General features: G+C 37.1%; 1 protein-coding gene across 2 annotated transcripts in view; it reads left to right on the forward strand.

Annotated features, from left to right (window-relative positions):
* The window catches only part of LOC145246618 (beta-hexosaminidase-like), a 113,727-nt gene that overhangs the window by 33,969 nt on the left and 57,552 nt on the right, over positions 1 to 22,206 (forward strand). For both annotated transcript variants that reach the window (XM_080108288.1, XM_080108287.1), the window contains exons 2-3: positions 2,471 to 2,843; positions 13,109 to 13,440. In XM_080108288.1, the coding sequence (XP_079964414.1) occupies positions 2,471 to 2,843; positions 13,109 to 13,440 (705 nt within the window). The remainder of the gene's footprint in view (positions 1 to 2,470; positions 2,844 to 13,108; positions 13,441 to 22,206) is intronic.

Genomic DNA, 22,206 nt, shown 5'->3' on the forward strand with positions numbered 1-22,206 from the left:
CCAAAAACTTTCTTTTCAACCTAATACTTCAAGTCAAAACTTGCAAACAATTAGGGTTAGATTGAATAGAGTCTGACACAGAAAACAGCAATTTCCTCTCTTTGTTGAAAGCATCACTCATCGAATGTGAGGACTAAAGGACAAATTAAGGGAAGCAAAAGTTACACCATTGTCAAAAGTAAACTCAAGATCTTCTACTCTCCTTAGTTAATATATATATATATATATATATATATATAGTAATCCACATACAGTACTGTTTCGCTGTTTCACAGCTCATCAGTGCGGCTAGACAGGCAACTGCGTCAAGCCAGGATCTAAACCCGACCGCCCAAATGACAGTCAAGGCTTCTCACCACTGTGCTATACGGCTGCTGTTGCGTGGGTAATAAATTAACGATGTTTTGACATCGTCCAAATGCCTGGACGTATGCCTAGTATATATATATATATATATATATATATATATATATATATATATATATATATATATATATATATTATTAGATAAAAGTCAGTGTGTGTGAGAGATTGAGAGTTCCTTCCTCATAGGTTCCGAAATGGCTGAGCCAATCTTTTGCAAATTTCAAACAAAGCTTATTTATATGTCTGGCAGTGTTCTTAGATATGTTTTGTACAGAAATTCACCCGATAAGTATCGAAAATCGAAAAAAATCCGATCTAAAAATAATCTTTTTTCTCTTATATACAAAAAAAGAATTTTCCCCTGTAAAAATTATTCTTTTTTATCTATGAGAGATGAAAGACTATTTTTTAGATCCTCAAGACCAAATATCAGCTGACGTTGTATTGTAAACACACACAGACGGAATTTGATTAACGACATTATCATTATTATTATTGTTTTGTTTTGTTGTTTTTCCTTTTGTTTTTGTTTTTTTGTTTTGTTTTTTCCTCTTATTGTTTTTTGGGTTTTTGTTTTGTTTTGTTTTTGTTTTTGTTCTTTTTTCAAATTACTCCACTGGGAAAATTATTCCTCGTAATATAAACTAATAAATAGAGGGTTGATTTTATAATAATGCATTATGCAATCTGCATAAATTAAAATATCATGTTTAAGCGTACAACGACCGAGCAAAGCCAGGCGCCCAGCTTGTATATTATAGGAAAAACTAAACCAGAATGCTCAATTACCTTTGTAAGAGCAAAAGAAATGTTTTATTTCAATGTAACAATTCCATTAGCCACTTAGGATTCGTTATCCTGCTTATCCCAGCCCTTCAGGTAAGTTTAGTCTCTAGTTAGTCGAGTGAATTAATCCCGTCCTAGTTGTGATTTTTTTTTTTTGGTCCCCCGACAAAAGGAGGGTGAACCTGTAAATTCAACCTTGTCCGTCCGTCCGTTAGTCCGTTCGTCCATTTGTCTGGTCACACGTTTCTCAGTAACTACGCCTTGGAATGTTTTGAAATTTTGCAGAAACATCAAATATGATATAAGTAAAAAAAAAAAAAAAAAAAGTAACAGAACGGATTTTCCGAGAAAATTTCCCCCCCCCCTAGGGGTGCTTTTCGAGTTAAAATGGCTAAAATTGACCTTTTTGCGTTTATTAAAAAAAATTGGTGCCTTGGATTTTTATCAAACTTTCTGAAAAATTGTAACTAACTGATTTCTATATAATTTGTTTGTCTATACTTTGCGATAACTCTTGGGTGTGCCCCAGGAGCTCTTTTAGGGCTAATAAAAACACTCCATTTTGGGGACTATTTTACCTTATTTGTCCAAAATTTTCTGTGTATGTCTATTTAGCAGTTTTGCATGGTGCTGAATTCAAATTTAAATATGTTAAGGCTTTGGGGACTTTTGGGGCTAAATGGAGGAGGGGCAAATGATGGACTTCGTTTTTTCTTTTTTTTTTTTTTGCATGGTGCAGAACAAATTTACGTATGTTAAGGCCTAACACTGCACCGTTTGTTCATTTTCGCCAGGATTTGATGTTCCCTGGGGACTTTTGGAGCTAAATGGCGAAGTTGGGTGTCAGATGCTGAACTTAGTCATTTTTTATGCCTCGTTCACTGTGCACTCACCGAGGACTATGCATGCTTCACTTGTTTTTTTTTTTGGGGGGGGGTGATAGACCTCTTCCAAGATGTTTACTCTCCACACTGATTCTTGCTCTCGGCCTTCTTCCGAAGATGAAAAAACACCATCTACTCCAACACCCCATCCCTATTTCTTTTTTCTTTTACTTTACTCTCATTTAGAAATTGTTTTCCTTTGTTTTCGTTTGTTTTCGTTTATAAACAAACCTGTCAGTCTATTATTTGCAAAAGCTTGGGAAGGTTTAACTATGTTGTTTGTTTGTTGTTGTTTTTGTTGTTTTTGTTGTTGTTAAAAATAAAATAATATATAAAAATGTAACTGTTAATGACTGCTTCTATATTTTTGGGTTTGGTGAAATATCTATTTCATGTTAATTACCTCTTCTTTATTTTTTTTTTTTTTTCGCCAGTGTCAGCGATTGATCAGCCAACAATTGATTACATGGCTACTCATATGGATGTGCGCTATGAAGTGTTAGACAACTTACGCGATGAGCTGCGCACGTTTGCGGCTCAAATAACGCTTACAAATCGTGGCTCAAAAGCGATCAACAAGAATCCTTGGATCATCTCATTTTGCCACACCCGCATGATCGAACCAGAGCATCTTCCGGATCCAAGGGGTGTGATCAGAGACGATGTGAAGATCACCCACGTTCAGGGCTGCATGTTCACTTTGGAACCAACGAATTCTTTCAGGGACATTTTGAGCGGAGAATCGAGACAAATCCGATTTCTTGGAGAAAATTGGATTGTTTCTAAGACTGACATCATGCCAAACTGGTAAGAACCAACCACTATCCATAACAAAAACAAAGTTATTTTTATCTCATAATCTATCGTTACTTAACAATGTTGTTTTCTTGAATTAAATTAAATTGAATTAAAGTAAGACGATGTGGTAGAAACCTATTCGTTGTTTAATAGTGTGGTTAGATTGGAAATTATGACGAATTCAATGTCTTAATGAAAACTTTGATTATGGAAAAGCTTTATAAATATGGCTTTTCACTAGTTCTATTTTCTTTCAGTCGAAGTTCTACCTGAGGCTAACGCGTGATCTCTAATATGAAATACATAGATATTCGAATATTCCATTAACGTTCTTTATCTCTCAAAGATTCAAGACGGAGGGTGAAACAAAAAGATTGGATAGCCTACCTCAAAATTTCAAGCGTGTATGCTGGAAGATGGAAATCCCGTACAAATACTCCTGCATGTGATAAATATACAAGCGGCATTCACCTTGAGGCGGTTTGAATCAGCTTTTTCCGAAAGAAAAAATATCTAAGGAATAACAAATCTAAAAGCAGTTCTCAGTTGCATATATATTGTCGTTTTTGCAGGGATGTCTTAATGTCAATGTAATTATATACGACATAATGCGTGAGGTAAGTTAGTGATTATGCGTTATTCCCCAAGCATATATAAGGTTGGCATGAAAGTTCTTGCGGAATTTTTAATTTTGATTTCAAATGATGTATTTTTTAAGTTTTCGTTATAATACTTTTACTTCATACATCATTTTAAAAAGCGGTTTTCACTCGAATCGTTTAAATTGCAATCGTTTTAAAACGAGTATGTCTTCTTTTCAGAAAGTTGAATACAAAATGGAAAAAAGCAAATTCACACAATTTTATTATTTCAATTCAAACAACTGTTGAAACAGCTCGTGATATAAACAAAGCGTTTGCCCCAGTAACTACTACTGAACGCACAGCACAATGGTGGTTTAAGAAATTTCGTGGCGGCGACGAGAGTCTTGAAGATGGTGAGCGTAGTGGTCAGATATCAGATGTTGACAATGATCAATTAAGAGCTTTGGTCGAAGCCAATGCAGGCCCAACTTTTCGAGAACTTGCTTCTGAATTAGACGTCACGTATACGACGATTTCCAACCACTTGAGAGAGATTGGAAAGACAAAAAACTTGATAAATGGACACTTCACAAATTGAACGACAACCAAAAGAGACGCTGTTCTGAAGTGCCATCTTTCTTTCTTTTACGCAACAATAACGACCCGTTTCTCAACCAGGTTGTGACCTGCGATGAAAAGTGAGTCCTTTACGACAACCAGCGACGCTCAGCTCAGTGGTTAGACGCCGACGAAGCTCCACAACACTTCCAGAAGCCAGAGTTGCACCAAAAGAATGCCACGCTGACTGATTGGTGGTGTGCGATTACAGTTTTTTTAATGCAGGCGAAACTATTATGTCGGATAAGTACTGTCAACAAATAAATGAAATGCACCAGAAACTTCGACAACAACACCCAGTATAATTCAACTAAAAAGGTCCAATTCTCTTTCACGACAATGTCCGACCGGACATTGCTAAACCGATCCTGCAGAACTTGAAGGAATTGGGCTATAAAATTCTGCCTCATTCGCCATAACAGACTTCTCACCTACCGAATAGCACTTTTTCAAGCATCTCGAAAAATTTCTTCGTGATAAATACTTCATAAACCTAAGCGATATCAAAAACGCCTTCAGTGACTTCGTGGCTATTAGAACACAAGGTTTTGACGTTACTGGCATAAATATACGTGTTTTGCGTTGGCAACAGAGTGTTGATTCTGATGGTGCTTATTTCAATCAAAAATGTTTATTTGAGTCGAGATATATTCATCTGAATTTAAAAGTTAAAAACCGCAAGAACTTTCTTGTCAACCTGACATATCTGGGAGCTATATATTTGCTTCTTCTATGTAATGTGAAGTTTTTAAAAAAAGCGATCATACGGAATCCACTTATACATGTTTGAAAAATTTACGATCTATTTTTCAATTCATGACGAATGGGGTGTGGATGACATTGGTTTGGTTATGTATTTTTTTTTGTTGTTGTTGTTTTTTTTTTTACACCATATCATTTTCGAATTATTTAATGCCGAATCTGGTGAACTAAGTAAAAGGTTGTGTGTTTCAAGTATTTTATATCTTCAAATGTTTTTTCATAATTGGTTTGATAGTTTTGTTTTTGGGCATATCAGCCCCCTTTTTCGAATTATTTTATGCAAAATCCGATCATTTGAATATGAGGTTTTTATGCTTCAAGTTCTTTATATCTTCAAATATTTATTCATGGTGTTTGGTCTGGTTTTGTTTTACGGCATATCAACCCTATTTCAGGTTCATTTATTTTGGTAGAAGTTTTTTATGCTTCAAGTTATTTATACCTTTAAATATTTGTTCATGGAGTTTGGTTTAGCTGTTTTGTGGTTGATACTATCTGTTTTGTTTTCGGTTGTGCAGAACATGATTGAGTTTTGCAAAGTGGAGCAAAATCAAAAAATTTTAGTACATTTTAGGTATCTTCAGATAACCTGGTCTGATAGCGGTAGAGCTTGTCAATGTAAAAGGGAAGCTCACAATGAAGTGTGTGTTTAGTTCTCAAAACTTATCAACGAGTTTGGTACCAATAATATCTATATAATTATAAAACTCTGTGAAACGTGTGGCCGTCTTTTTCTTGCTTGCTTGCTTGAATCTTGTTTTTGACGATCGGGTGATTCCATCTTTTAATAAATAGATGACAAGTGAATTTATATATATATATATATATATATATATATATATATATATATATATATATTCACCAATTAAAAAAACATACAAATATTAATTTTAATTTTAATTTCATTTATTTTATTAACTTTTATATTTAAATGATTTTCCGTACTTTTTTACTCTCTTTAATTTCACTTTGTTGTTTTACTTCCTTTTATAGTTTTTTTTTATTATAACGTTGTCCGAGAGGGAACCAACACGCGTTGTTTGCAGTTTCAGTCGCAAAGAAAACCAAGACAAAGAATAGGAAATAACTCCAACTCACTTTTTCTTTGTAGCAACAACATTTATTTCCTCATTGTTACAGTCGTGACGTCACCCACGTGATCTCCACGCCTTTCACGAGGTTTTAAACGTGATCTCGTTTCGTGCTCCACGTCTCACACGTGCTCGTTCTGTTTCTCTTTTTATGGTCATTTTTTTTCTCTACCGGTGACGTCATTTCGCATGCATTTACATCCGCGCATCCGCGCTATGTCACACTATTAAATATCTCTTATTATTTCTCTTAGTTTGTCCGTTACACTTTTGTCTGGCGCTTAGTAATCATTAAAACATTTAGAATACATACCTAAAAGTAGTAGATATTATTGAATGAAACTAAAAGTTAAAATAATAATAATAGTAATAATAGTAATAATAATAATAATAATAATAATAATAATAATAATAATAATAATAATAATAATAATAATAATAATAAATATTCGCCCAAACTTCTTGCCAACTCTCGACTTCAACTATAATCTTCACCGACCGTTTCTCTCTCAACTGTTCAAAATTAAGATTTGCCTCTTCATTCTTTTTCATTCCTTTCCATTCCTCTTCATTCCTCTTCATTCCTTTTCATTCCTTTTCATTCCTCTTCATTCATTTTCATTCCTTTTCATTCCTCTTCATTCCTTTTCATTCCTTTTCATTCCTTTTCATTCCTCTTCATTCCTTTTCATTCCTCTTCATTCCTTTTCATTCCTTTTCATTCCTTTTCATTCCTTTCCATTCCTCTTCATTCCTTTTCATTCCTTTTCATTCCTCTTCATTCATTTTCATTCCTTTTCATTCCTCTTCATTCCTTTTCATTCCTTTTCATTCCTTTTCATTCCTCTTCATTCCTTTTCATTCCTTTTCATTCCTCTTCATTCATTTTCATTCCTTTCCATTCCTCTTCATTCCTTTTCATTCCTTTTCATTCCTCTTCATTCATTTTCATTCCTTTTCATTCCTCTTCATTCCTTTTCATTCCTTTTCATTCCTTTTCATTCCTCTTCATTCCTTTTCATTCCTTTTCATTCCTCTTCATTCCTTTTCATTCCTCTTCATTCCTCTTCATTCCTTTCCATTCCTCTTCATTCCTTTTCATTCCTTTTCATTCCTCTTCATTCCTCTTCATTCCTTTTCATTCCTCTTCATTCCTTTTCATTCCTCTTCATTCCTTTTCATTCCTTTTCATTCCTCTTCATTCCTTTTCATTCCTCTTCATTCCTCTTCATTCCTTTTCATTCTTTTTCATTCCTCTTCATTCCTTTTCATTCCTTTTCATTCCTCTTCATTCCTTTTCATTCCTTTTCATTCCTTTTCATTCCTCTTCATTCCTTTTCATTCCTTTCCATTCCTCTTCATTCATTTTCATTCCTTTCCATTCCTTTTCATTCCTCTTCATTCATTTTCATTCCTTTTCATTCCTCTTGATTCCTTTTCATTCTTCTTCATTCCTTTTCATTCCTCTTCATTCCTTTTCATTCCTTTTCATTCCTTTCCATTCCTCTTCATTCCTTTTCATTCCTTTTCATTCATCTTCATTCCTTTTCATTCCTTTTCATTCCTCTTCATTCCTTTTCATTCCTCTTCATTCCTTTTCATTCCTTTTCATTCCTCTTCATTCCTTTTCATTCCTTTTCATTCCTCTTCATTCCTTTTCATTCCTCTTCATTCCTTTTCATTCCTTTTCATTCCTCTTCATTCCTTTTCATTCCTTTCCATTCCTCTTCATTCCTTTTCATTCCTTTTCATTCCTCTTCATTCCTCTTCATTCCTTTTCATTCCTTTCCATTCCTTTTCATTCCACTTCATTCATTTTCATTCCTTTTCATTCCTCTTCATTCCTTTTCATTCCTCTTCATTCCTTTTCATTCCTTTTCATTCCTCTTCATTCCTTTTCATTCCTTTTCATTCATCTTCATTCCTTTTCATTCCTCTTCATTCCTCTTCATTCCTTTTCATTCCTTTTCATTCCTCTTCATTCCTTTTCATTCCTCTTCATTCCTCTTCATTCCTTTTCATTCCTTTTCATTCCTCTTCATTCATTTTCATTCCTTTTCATTCCTCTTCATTCCTCTTCATTCCTTTTCATTCCTTTTCATTCCTCTTCATTCCTTTTCATTCCTTTTCATTCCTCTTCATTCCTTTTCATTCCTCTTCATTCCTCTTCATTCATTTTCATTCCTTTTCATTCCTTTTCATTCCTCTTCATTCCTTTTCATTCCTCTTCATTCCTTTTCATTCCTCTTCATTCCTCTTCATTCCTTTTCATTCCTTTTCATTCCTCTTCATTCCTTTTCATTCCTCTTCATTCCTCTTCATTCCTTTTCATTCCTTTTCATTCCTCTTCATTCCTCTTCATTCCTTTTCATTCCTCTTCATTCCTCTTCATTCCTTTTCATTCCTTTTCATTCCTCTTCATTCCTTTTCATTCCTCTTCATTCCTTTTCATTCCTCTTCATTCCTCTTCATTCCTTTTCAATCCTTTTCATTCCTCTTCATTCCTTTTCATTCCTCTTCATTCCTCTTCATTCCTTTTCATTCCTCTTCATTCCTCTTCATTCCTCTTCATTCCTTTTCATTCCTCTTCATTCCTTTTCATTCCTTTTCATTTCATTTTCATTCCTCTTCATTCCTTTTCAGTCCTTTTCATTCCTCTTCATTCCTTTTCATTCCTTTTCATTCCTCTTCATTCCTTTTCATTCCTTTTCATTCCACTTCATTCCTTTTCATTCCTTTTCATTCCTCTTCATTCCTTTTCATTCCTCTTCATTCCTCTTCATTCCTTTTCATTTCATTTTCATTCCTCTTCATTCCTTTTCAGTCCTTTTCATTCCTCTTCATTCCTTTTCATTCCTTTTCATTCCTCTTCATTCCTTTTCATTCCTTTTCATTCCACTTCATTCCTTTTCATTCCTTTTCATTCCTCTTCATTCCTTTTCATTCCTCTTCATTCCTTTTCATTCCTCTTCATTCCTTTTCATTCCTCTTCATTCCTTTTCATTCCTTTTCATTCCTCTTCATTCCTTTTCATTCCTTTTCATTCCTCTTCATTCCTCTTCATTCCTTTTCATTCCTCTTCATTCCTTTTCATTCCTTTTCATTCCTCTTCATTCCTTTTCATTCCTCTTTATTCCTTTTCATTCCTCTTCATTCCTTTTCATTCCTCTTCATTCCTCTTCATTCCTTTTCATTCCTTTTCATTCCTCTTCATTCCTTTTCATTCCTCTTCATTCCTCTTCATTCCTTTTCATTCCTTTTCATTCCTCTTCATTCCTCTTCATTCCTCTTCATTCCTTTTCATTCCTTTTCATTCCTCTTCATTCCTTTTGATTCCTTTTCATTCCTCTTCATTCCTCTTCATTCCTTTTCATTCCTCTTCATTCCTTTTCATTCCTTTTCATTCCTTTTCATTCATCTTCATTCCTTTTCATTCCTCTTCATTCCTTTTCATTCCTCTTCATTCCTTTTCATTCCTTTTCATTCCTTTTCATTCCACTTCATTCCTTTTCAGTCCTTTTCATTCCTCTTCATTCCTTTTCATTCCTTTTCATTCCTCTTCATTCCTTTTCATTCCTTTTCATTCCTCTTCATTCCTTTTCATTCCTCTTCATTCCTTTTCATTCCTCTTCGTTCCTTTTCATTCCTTTTCATTCCTCTTCATTCCTTTTCATTCCTCTTCATTCCTCTTCATTCCTTTTCATTCCTTTTCATTCCTCTTCATTCCTTTTCATTCCTCTTCATTCCTTTTCATTCCTTTTCATTCCTCTTCATTCCTTTTCATTCCTTTTCATTCCTCTTCATTCCTTTTCATTCCTCTTCATTCCTTTTCATTCCTTTTCATTCCTTTTCATTCCTTTTCATTCCTCTTCATTCCTCTTCATTCCTTTTCATTCCTTTTCATTCCTCTTCATTCCTCTTCATTCCTTTTCATTCCTCTTCATTCCTCTTCATTCCTTTGCATTCCTCTTCATTCCTCTTTATTCCTTTTCATTCCTCTTTATTCCTTTTCACTCCTCTTCATTCCTTTTGATTCCTTTTGATTCCTCTTCATTTCTTTTCATTCCTCTTCATTCCTTTTCATTCCTTTTCATTCCTCTTCATTCCTTTTCATTCCTTTCCATTCCTTTTCATTCCTCTTCATTCCTTTTCATTCCTTTTCATTCCTCTTCATTCCTTTTCATTCCTCTTCGTTCCTTTTCATTCATCTTCATTCCTTTTCATTCCTTTTCATTCCTCTTCATTCCTTTTCATTCTTCTTCATTCCTTTTCATTCCTTTTCATTCCTCTTCATTTCTTTTCATTTCTTTTCATTCCTTTTCATTCCTTTCCATTCCTCTTCATTCCTTTTCATTCCTTTTCATTCCTCTTCATTTCTTTTCATTCCTTTTCATTCCACTTCATTCCTTTTCAGTCCTTTTCATTCCTCTTCATTCCTTTTCATTCCTCTTCATTCCTCTTCATTCCTTTTCATTCCTTTTCATTCATCTTCATTCCTTTTCATTCCTTTTCATTCCTTTTCATTCCTTTTCACAGCAGTCATTGTCCTCATATGCATATTAATGCCATATGTATATTAATAAACTGTCTATAGACGAAAGTTTCTCTATTCTCTTTTCTTTTCTTTCTTTCATGGGGTTGGATCTGTTTCGGATCGGAATCTGATCGCTCACTTTAAGCATCAGCTTAAAGTAAAGATCAGATGCAATTGAAAAAGATTACATCGCATGGATTTTGATAGGAGATGTGTGCACAACACTAGCTTGTGCCACCGACGAGGCGCTGGGGTTGAGTTTGTTTTCCGGTCCTAGTGTATTGGTCAGGCGGTGCTAAGTTGTACGGAACCCAGCCCCGATCAAAGATTTTATAGAATATGTTTAGTTAGGGGGTAACCACTTTAAGTAGAAAAAACTTTAGTAGGTTCTAGGCTAAGGTGAGTATGAAAGTCGATCCTGTCCCTGTCTTTATTTTTTCATCGGTATTAGGAGAGCTTCCAAAGATGCCTATTCCACCCTTTGTTTTGTCCCCGGTCTGTTTGTCTCTACACATATATTTATCTTGGAAGGCGCCATCCATTCCCTAGGTTCACATTCCTATCTAATTTTGGTCGGAAAACAGTGGATGTTCCATACTTAGATGTTGCGAGGGCCTTACTAACCCGCTCCCATAGGCATTTTATTTAGTTTTCTTTTTCTTTCCTTTTGGGTGTATTTCAACTACCCCTCCCCTCCCATCATCTTATCCCTTTTCAGTTTTTGTTTGGAAAAATATACTTTAAGTTTTTAAATACAATTATTTTTTTTTGTTCCGGTGTAAATACATGCTTTTTGCTTTTTTTCATACCGAATTGTACATAAATCCGACTCATAAGCTGGGATATTTTAAGTAGGTAAACGCCATGGAGAGAATGGGGTATTATGGTGATAGTGTTTAGTTTAGGCCAAAAATAAAGTCTATAATAAAGACAGGAAACTAGATAGATGACACTCGACACCCACTTTCCCTCCTACTTAGCCGTGTGCCTAAGTGTTTTGGACCCCAAATGAGGCTTTGGTAGGAGATAATGCCAGAGCCGGGGCCAAGCGTTAAATTAATTATTTTTCCTTTCTTAATTCCGTCACGCAACAGGATAGACAGAGTCGCCATTGCTTGTATAAGTCACGTTTTCGTTACTTTCGGCACAAATTATAAAGTATAAACTTATAGAAACCAATACAAATAGATTCATAAATCACGATCGGAGGATTTAGTTTACACAATCATTCAGTCTAATGTCTAACAACAAAAACCAGTAATAAATGTTTCCACCTCATAAACAAACACTCTCCATCAGGTAGTGCATTACACAAAATAGTTAATAAAAGCAAATTAAAATTATAACTGCACCGACAACCTAGAAAAAGTCATTTCAAAACATACACACACATTTAAAAAAAAAAAAAAAAAAAAAAAAAAAAAACTACTAAACAAATAAGAGTCGAACAAAAGAGCAAAATTATTGATCCTAAAATTATTATAAACTAGCAAGGGGAACGCCCGACCTTGCCGGTCGTAAAATACGCTTAAATATATTTCAATCCATGCACATTTCATATTTATTATTACAGAGTCAATTCTCTACTGAATATTATATTGTACCTAATGTATACTAGTTATTTCAAAAGTTAAAAAAAAAATGGCTTGGGTGCTATCAGCTAGAATCGAAACCAAAACATTTAACGTTGCAGCTGCATTCCCTACCGTTTGAACTAGCCCGACAGACAGACAACACAGTTTTAAAATTAAACCACTTTTAACTATGCTTAGTTTTACGCATGCGCAAAACTAATACAAATATGTCAGTAAGTTAAAATGAACATTTTGCATTTCAACTTGATGACTTCTTTACACGTTATTCATCCATCCAAACAAAGATTTTACTCGTTATAAACCATCCGTGATGTATAATTACTATTTCCTTTTAATTTCAGTGTTATGCGGCCAGTAGTTTAAGAGTTTATCTGTTAAATATTTATACACGGACAGACTGACACCTACATAAACCTTCTGTTATATTTATATTTATAATAATAATAATAATAATAATAATAATAATAATTTTAAAAAAATTTAACATTTCGTGCAACGAATATGTTGTTTTCTATGTTTGAATCTTTCCATACTTGTGTGTTTTAACGTACAAGGTTGAGTCAAAAGTTTTTGCAATATTTGCAATCGTATTAATGTGATGCGTATATCCCGTGACTGAACACGTTAAAGCTGTGGAACGTATCCGATGTGCTAGATAGCATTGTCCTAGCTGGTCTGTTGACACGTTATGATATTGCTTTGATCTACGCGTGATCCGAAAATCGTACGGATAAACGTGCCACGTTGTCTAATTTGGAAACTTAGACTTTACGAGTTTTGAACTAGGCCCGAACGACACCGAATCACCTCAAAGTAGTTGTTGGGCGCCGTTGATCACAGTAGAGTAACCAGATGGTTCAAATAATGTCACTCAAGTTGAAAGAACCTTACAGATCAGGCATGGATCAAATTATAATGACTAATTTCGATCAGTGATGTTTAAAAAATTATCAAGTAAGTTCAGACTCCACTGTAAATCATCACCTTACCAATATCGACAGAAACCGCCAAATGATGCCAACTTAATACTTTTGACTCACCCATGCCTATTGATACGCCTGTAATAATACGGTATTTATTATATATTTAGGTACGTCACGGGTCATGGTCTTATCCCACGGACGATTATGAATACAGCCGGCGAAAGTCTTAGTTTCGCCGGGGATTTTGATGAAGCGAAGAAATGGAAGAGGTATTACTTCGGGGACGGTGACAACGAAGTACACGATGTCTACGACCCGTACACGGCACGTTATCGGTTCGCTCTGAATGACATCCGAGATCTTGGCAAATCGCCTGGTTACATAGTACCAACTCCAGTAGAAGCCCACATTGATGAGAAACAGAAGATTGCCTTAAACACTCGTGACTGGGTTGTCATCTATTCTGATGACCTGAACAACGAAGGAATTTATATTGCAGGTTTGTTTGTTTTTAGTTTGTCTTTTTTTTTAACATTATTCTTGTTTTATTTTATTTTTTGTTTTGTTTCGAAGTCGGTTTTGCATCCTGTCGAGGCAGGAAGGGTGTTCTGAGCAGCCCCTTCCCATATGTGACAACAAGCTTAGGATGCATTTAGCTCTTATACAGATAGAGAATTGCATTGGGAGTGAGAATCTTACTGGAGCAGTAGAATAATGGAAATATTTCTCCGGACATGTTAACAACGAATTTGAAGTGTGTGTCCAATTTCAGATCAGAAGTGAAAGTCAGTCCCAGAAGCTTGTCAAGACATGGAGCTTCCTCAAGACGATAGACATTCATTTCAATTTGGGCGTAATGGGGGTCAGAGCGATTATGATAAAAGGAGAGAAGCTTGGTTTTAGATGCATTAAAATTAACTAGCAATCTTTTCCCCATTGCACCAGATCAGAAGAGAGAGAGAGAGAGTGTGTGTGTGTGTGTGTGTGTGTGTGTGAGAGAGAGAGAGAGAGAGATAGAGAGAGAGAGAATCAGAAAGATCTTGGTCCTTGCTGACTTTTGAAGTTTGGATTGTGGTGTCGTCTGCATAAATGTCTACAAACGATTTAAGAATATGATTTAGATCATTGATGAAAGTCAGGAAGAGGATTGGGCCCAGGTGGAACCTTGAGGGACGTCATAAGTTTTTGATTTCTGCCCATCAACGACTACTTTTATAAGCCTATCAGAGAGAAAGGATTTAATAAATGAGAGGACATTTCCAGCTATTCCATAGCTGGCGATCTTGTGTAGTAGACCGTTATGCCATACTCTATCAAAAGCTTTTAATATGTCGAGCTATTATTCTAGAAACGAAGCCTCTGGCGAGAGACTCACTAATACTGCGTGATATAATAGTTAGTACATCAGCTGTAGATTTTTGCAGAATGGAAACCATATTGAATGTCACTGAGCAAGTTATTTCTGCTGAGGTGGTTGACCACTTCTCTCATTATCACACATTCCAGCAATTTACTCATGACGTTTTCTCGTTATTTTTTTTCTTTTTATTCCGCATGAGCAAATAGGTTTTAACTGATCAAGAAATATGTTAGAGAGGAGAGATGGTTCAAAGATTTCTGAAAGACACTAACGATATTTTTTCACTTGCTGTTTCGAAATGATGTTAAAGACAAAAATAGAATGTTGCGATGTCCTTCAGTTTTCAACACAGCATTTTACACACGCATGCGCGCAAACGCACACACACACACACACACACACATATATATATATATATATATATATATATATATATATCGCCGTCGTATAAATTTCCAGGTTGGTATCTGGAGGCACATTAATTCACTGGAAGAGATGCATCCCCAGTCTTCCTTAAGGTATGCATCTAGCAGAAGGAAACTCTGATGTAAAAACCTGCGGTCTACTGTATACTCTATCCTGTGCCAGTTAATTGCACCGATGGAGGTTAGCAGTATTACCAAAATGTGTTGACGGTTCTACACATAGCCTTCACCACTATAAGCAATTCATCAGTGTGGATTTCCGAGCATTTTTTCTAATCATAAAATGTAGATATGTATATAGACATCTTATTTACATAAGGAAACCACGCTGCTCTCCCCCATCATTATATATAGCACCAAATCCTCCGACCCTCTCGTCAGTGACCATCCCTCTTGAAAAAGCCCGCATAAATCGGACGAAAGGTTGAGTATTCAGGTCATTCCACCTCCATTCTATTTCATATATATATATATATATATATATATATATATATATATATATATATATATATAGCTTTATCTAGCGAGATTCGAAATCGGGACCCAACGGTAATGAGCCTAAACCCTTACCCCTGGACCATCTCGCCAACTGCCTGGATATATCGTGATTTACTTAGATGTTGTTTTGTTTTGGTTTTAGCGGTATGTTTTGAATGAATTCAATTATTTACGAAAGTGCATTTTTACCTAAATGCGAGTTGGGAATAATTTTCCCTTTTTTAACCAATTTGGTACCCCCACATGGGGAGCGGTATATATATTATTTTTAAATGTAATTATCCATTGACACGTGTTTCGTCGTCTACGACTCATCAGAGTGGCTGTATCTAGCGAGATTCGAAATCGGGACCCAACGCAAACGTTTGGGTCCTATACTCGTTAATTTATGTTGTGAACTTCACTTGTCCTTAATGGGGCTAAAATAGGACCGACAACTTTTACGTCTTCTCTGCTTGAAGTGCTGACTTACATCAGGTCTATTGCTAAGGTAGCTGGACAACTCCATAAAGTATAGCATTCCTTGCGCAATCTTCTACCTGTATAAGGGCCACATACGCCCAGAAGGAGTAATGTTGCCACATCTGTGGACATATCACATAGGGTACCCTCTCCTGACTTAACAAAGTACAAAAGGAGAGTAAAAAGTTGATCTTGGGTTTACTTTTGGCAGCCGTGTAATTCTCGCTTCCCTTATTTTGTCATTTAGTCCTCATATTCCATGAGTTATGTTTTTAACAAAGCGGCAAGAATGGATGTTTTGTGGGTTTAAATCTATTCTATCTAGTTATTTATCGCTGGTAAATTTTTTAGCTTGAAGTAATCTTCTATTTTTTAGCTTCCTACATAAAGTGACTGCCTGGAGGGATTTCCATTTTTAAAAAACGGTTTTCAAATCTAGTGAGAGGTATCCTCATCTCTACAGCGTTTTTCTCACAATGAACGTTGCTAGTCTCTTTCTCTACACTGCAGTTATTTTCATTGTAGGTGCTCAACTGAGCTCTAATCTCTGATCCCCCCTATAAAATATATATAGAAAACTCGTATAACTGCAACCACTATAAGGAATTTTCCTTCCTTCCTTTGTGTACATCAATTTAAGCAGAACTTCCATGAGAAAGTGTTTACTTCCTAGAACTATCCGTCTGTGAAATACAATACGACTGGACTGCTTCATAGATGACTACAGCATGTTCGTTTTCAAGTCCAGTGTTAACGAAATCTTCTTTGGCCGTACTTAAGTAATCAAATTCTACCCAAATCCAAATCATTAACCCTTGTCCTCGAGTTGCTTTTAGGTTTTAATGATTGGTGACTCGTTAGCAAAGGAAGAGAGAGGAAAGGGACGAGAGGAGGAGCAGTTCCTCTTTATAAGGGAAGCATTGCCATTCTTTATCGTCCAGACACTTCATCGGGGTTGGATGGCACAGGCTATTTACGGCTATCACCTCCCATGTCGTTCAAATAAAATGTTTGCAGTCTAGGTCAACAGGTGCGTTGTCACTATTGACCATTAACACCAAGGAGCTAAACTGGCGGCGTGGGTAAGGGGTACTTCTTAGTCAAGATCACGTATTAATCAGTTTTGTACGAGCCGAATGTATGTAAAAAAAGGCTTCCTTCTATATCTAAATTCAACTATTTTTTCCTTTCACCCGCACATTCCATGAATGATGTTTACGACAAAGGGAGGATAATTGCTGTTTTTATCGGAACTTCTCTGTTTAACACTTATCGTTGACTAGTTTTTGATCTTGAAGTAGTATTTTGAACTACTTGAATCACATCGTTTAATACATGGTCAAGACCAATTTCCATTAAAAAATTTTTTTTTTAAACTTCCAGGCGGTTAGCTAAGATCAAAATGTGGGATCTATTCTTGCCAACTAAACATACAAATATTTTTATTGTTTTGTATCGTGCTTAATGATTATATGTTATCAAAATCTTACTTCAAAGTATTGCCGTATTTGCAAACTTAGCCATCTCCTAATATTCATTTATTTTCTCTAAAGGCGCCAAACATTGATACTATACTGTTGAAAATGTTATTTGAAATAAAATGTTGGTTGGTTGTTTTTGTTTTACGGCATATCAACCCTTTTCAGTTTATTTAGTGCCGAATCCAGTGATTTTGAAGAAATCTTTTTAAATAGAATATATTCGTTTTTCAAGTCGATTTCTACTAAACCCATAGTTGGGACCCTAACAGATACTACCACTTCGGGTCAGAGTGAACTTGGGAGCAATAGCAATTAAAGGGTGGCCCTACACTCTCCAAAGCCCGCAAGCTGAGGCCTCGCCATCGGATATAGTTTTAGGTCATATCCAGGACCGAAATAAAATGTAAGAGAGAGAGAGAGAGAGAATTTAAGATTTGTTATTGTTTTTTTTTAACAAGAATCTGAAATTTAAAAAAGAAAGCCATAAAAAATGGGCATTCGAATGAGGAATGCACAGCACAATGGTGGTTCAAGAGATTTTGTTGCGGCGACAAGAGTCTGGAAGATGATGAGCGCTGTGGTCGGCAATCAGATGTTGACAAAGATCAATTAAGAGCCTTAGTCGAAGGCAATGCACGCATAACTGTTCGGTAACTTGCTTCTGAATTAGACGTAACGTATACGACGATTTCCAACCACGTGTGAGAGATTGGAAAGACAAAATAACTTGACAAATGAGTGCCTCACGAATGAGAGAAAGAACGGCGGTATGAAGTGTCATCTTCCTTTCTTTTACGCAACAAGAACAATTCGTCTCTCGACGGTGAAAAGTGGGTTCTTTACATCAGTTTTTGAGGAGTTAAAACGCATAAAGGAGAGTTAAGGGATTCTAACCTAACAGTTGTTCTTGCAAACGGGCAAAGGATGACACTAAAAAGCATGACCTATTCGCCTATTAAAATTAAGAAGGCGAAAACTTCGTCTAGGTTTTATATCACCCTAGACTTAGATCGGGAGTTGATATTAGGTGCAGACTGGTTGCAAAGAAACCAAACCCAAATAACCTTTCACCCTAACCAACTAACGGTTAGAGGGATGACCATCCCGCTTATTAATAATACAAGTTACCGCCATGTACTGTATCGACGCATACTGTTAGAGCAGTTTCTAACAAACATAAAAAGAATCCACCCCGTCAATATCGGATTTCAGTCCAAGAAAGAAAACCTGTAATAGTATGCTCCCACCTATTCCCACCACAGGTACATGTGACTCGTAAAAGTCTCAGAAAAATTGTCAGCTTTTCACAGGACTTTTCCTTTTGGAAAAAGAAGGGTCTTTCAATGATTAATCCCTTCACACAAAAATACAAGAACTTTCAAATACTTACAAAATATCTGGATAACCCACAGCCTAGAGAATTCTCCCCCTGTTCAACATTACAAGTAGAAGCCGACAACAAAACAAAAATTTTTTAAAACAGCCGAGAAATTAAAAAAAAAGAAAATATATATATACACAGAAGCAAAGAGAAATTTTCAGCAACACACACACACACACACACACACACACACACACACACACAAATGTTGAAAAATTCCAAACAAGCAAAGCTTCACAAAAAGTGAATAAAAATCAAATAACTATAAAACTAAACAGAGGACGACTAACGTTTTTCAAAAAAATAAAATTGATCAAATATTATATTTAAAAAAAATGATCAAAAGAATAAATGTTAAAAAAAAAGTCCAGAAAATTAAATGAAAGAAAATTAAGAGGGGAAGATTAACTTTTTTCAAAAAATAAAAATAAAATAAAATAATAATATTTTATTTTTAAAAAAACTGATCAAAAGAATTTATGTTTCAAAAAAAGAATGAATAATAATTAAGAATAATTGAGAGAAGAGAAAAATAATTTTTAAAGTAACCATTCTGCCAACGACCCGACGATATTATGACATTTGCTAGTGAGAGCAAAGGTCACAAAAAAGTGGGGGACGAAATGTGGCACAATGGAAAGCGTCCCTTTTGAGAGAGCTGGGGGCTCTACATTAATAAACCTTGTGCCTAACTTGGTCTGTACTTGTGAGGTGCAGATGTGTTAAGCGGGTGCTTGTGATTTTGAAAATGTTCTGCTATGTCTCAAGCCAAGAATGAGAGTTTGTTTATAATATTGAACAAAGGCAAAAAGATATGACTTAGAATTTGAAAGGTCAAACCCGAAAGTACCCCTGGGTACAAAAGCGGACCCCCCTCTCTCTCTCTCTCTCTCTTTCTCTCTCTCTCTTTCTCTCTCTCTCTCTCTCTCTCTCTCTTTCACTCCTCTTCTCTCTCTTTCTTCATTGAAAGAGAGAATTAAATATAATTTTGTCGTTTTAAACAGTTGACAATTGCATTCTGGAGTCGGCGGACGCGACATAGCATGCATCTGGTTTCAACTGGTCTTTATAAAAATATGCTCCTCATTGTTAAATCTTGAATAAATTATATATATATTTTTATAAAAATGCATTTGTTCACTATTTTTGTATAAGCGTTAAATTCCATCATGCCATTGATGCCGACGATGAAAAGATGCCTGTAACGACGCAATGAAGACAAGAAGCAACCCATGCCAGCCAGTTATAGCCGACAACATATCGACTCGTTGTGTTGCTGTTTTCATGTGCCTATTGTTTGGATATCGTTTATTCCCCCGGGGAGTTGATTGCGTCCCCAGGACGTTCCTCAACCAAGTAATTCTCCCCAGGAAGCGAAAGGATCATAACTGTGGTTAGAAGCAAGAAAGAGAAGTCTTACCGTGGGTGCTCAGCGAGTGAGTTCAGGCGAAGAAAAGGAAGAACAAACATGGCGGCCAGCATTTTTATTTCGTCCGTTCTCGCGTAATCTCGTGTGTGCGTGAAGATGGAAAGGATAAAACGATGTTCATTTCTCGGTGCTGCGAGATTATTCCCGATCAGGCAGGAGAGAAGGCAACGAGAGAGTAGAGACAGAGGACTGTAGCGCTAATCTTTCTGGATCATTCTGTTTGGGTATTTTTGAGGTGAACCCCCCCATTATACTTCAAGCTATTTCGGCGATGGCAAACGTAGGCTTAAGCAACATGATTAAGGCTTTTAATGGCGACGGTGATGTGGTGGCGTGGCTTAAAAAAGTGGACCTTGTAGCAAGGATTTAGAAGCTGGATGATGTGGCCGCAGTAATACCACTGTTTCTAGAAGGGGACGAACTGGCCCTCTATTTGGAGCTCAGCGAGCGGGAACAGGGTGACGCAGACGCCATCAATGGTCGACTGATCGAAGCTTTTGCAGAGGGGCCTTTCGAGGCCTTTAATAAGTTGAAAGAGAAGAGGTGGACTGGTGAATTTGTTGATGTCCACGCGAATGAGATAAGGAGATTGGTTGAGTTGTCGGGCATCAGGGGACATGCCACGAGTCACGTAGTCAAGATGACTTTTGTTATCGGGTTCCCGGAAGAGATATCGAAAAGGTTGCAGCAGGTACCGGGAGTGGAGACGCTGGATGTGAGTGAGCTGCTTAAAACTGCAAAAATCATGGTGATCACCCAGCCCACGGAGCCTGGAGGAACGACAGCAACGGTACAGCAGGATGTGGGCAGGAATCTGCCAAACCCGGGGATCGCATGCTTCGAATGCGGGGGACCACACATGAGAAGAGACTGCAGGAAGTTCTTGCAACGGACAGTGTGTTACAAATGCAATTGGAAAGGCCATTTAGCGGTAAAATGCACAAGTTCGGGAAACTGGCGACGGCCGCCCCAATTCGAGAATAGAGGCGCACACGCAGCAGATGGCCAAACAGAAGATTGCGGTGGAAGGACGGGAAGTTATGGCCCTGATTGACACTGGCTGCACCACTACCATGGTGCACACAACCCTAGTCGGAAGATGGAAAGGGAAGGGTGAAGTAGTGGCATTCGATGGGTCGCGAGTGAAGTGTCGAGGGAGAAAGACCGTCACTATTGATATTGCTGAACGTCGGATGAAGGTCCATGCAATTGTCACTGATCGCCCGGTGCCTGGCGTCCAAGCCATCATTGGAATGGATGTTATATGCCGCCTTGGAGGTACATGTGACAACGTGAGGTTCGGACTAGCTGAGTGCGCGGTGACAGAGAACGCCCCCAGAGGGATCAACAAGGCCGGGGAGGAAAGAAAATTGTCGATCAAAGATCAGGACTTCCGAGCCGAATTCGACGGAGAGCGGTGGACGGTGGAGTGGGCATGGAAACATCAAGCGCCATCGCTGACAAACAGGGTGGCGTGCTACACAAATTCGCTTAGAGGAGGGGCGAGAAAGGAGTTTGAGCAGGAAGTCGAGCGATGGATTGAGGAGGGGATACTGATGCCTTGGACGGATGATGTGGAGTCGGGCATTTTGCCGTTGATGGCTGTTCTGCAAACAACTAAAGGGAAAGTAAGACCGGTCCTGGATTTCCGAGAGCTGAACGGCCATGTTAAGTGCCATACGGGAGGCGACACCGTAGATGTGTGCAGTGAGACCATTAGGGAATGGAGGCAGATGAATGGCACATCTACGTTGGTAGATCTAAAATCTGTCTATTTGCAACTCCATGTTGCCAAGAAGCTCTGGAAATATCAGTTAGTCAAGTACAAAGGCAAAACCTACTGCCTTACGCAAGTGGGGTTCGGGTTAAATTCGGCACCCAAGATTATGTCAACTATCCTCAGGAAGATTCTGGAGACCATGGGAAAGGGAGATGGGGTAGTGAGCTCATACATAGACGACATTCTGGTGAATGAGACTGTGATAACTGCCAAGGAGGTGGTGGCTCATTTGAAGAGGTTCGGGTTGGTCGCCAAAGAGCCGGAAAAATTAGACGAAGGGGCTGCTTTGGGCCTAAAACTGAAACGAGGTGCGTCAGGCGGCCTAGAGTTTCGCAGGGGAAACGAGATCCCACAAGTAAAGCAGGAGCTCAACAGACATGAACTTTTTTCCATATGCGGAAAGTTGATCGGACATTACCCCGTTGCTAGCTGGCTTAGACCAGCATGCA

The sequence above is a fragment of the Euprymna scolopes genome, chromosome 24 (genome assembly GCF_053919585.1).
Source record: "Euprymna scolopes isolate OS-2025 chromosome 24, ASM5391958v1, whole genome shotgun sequence".
Taxonomy (NCBI): Eukaryota; Metazoa; Mollusca; class Cephalopoda; order Sepiida; family Sepiolidae; genus Euprymna; species Euprymna scolopes.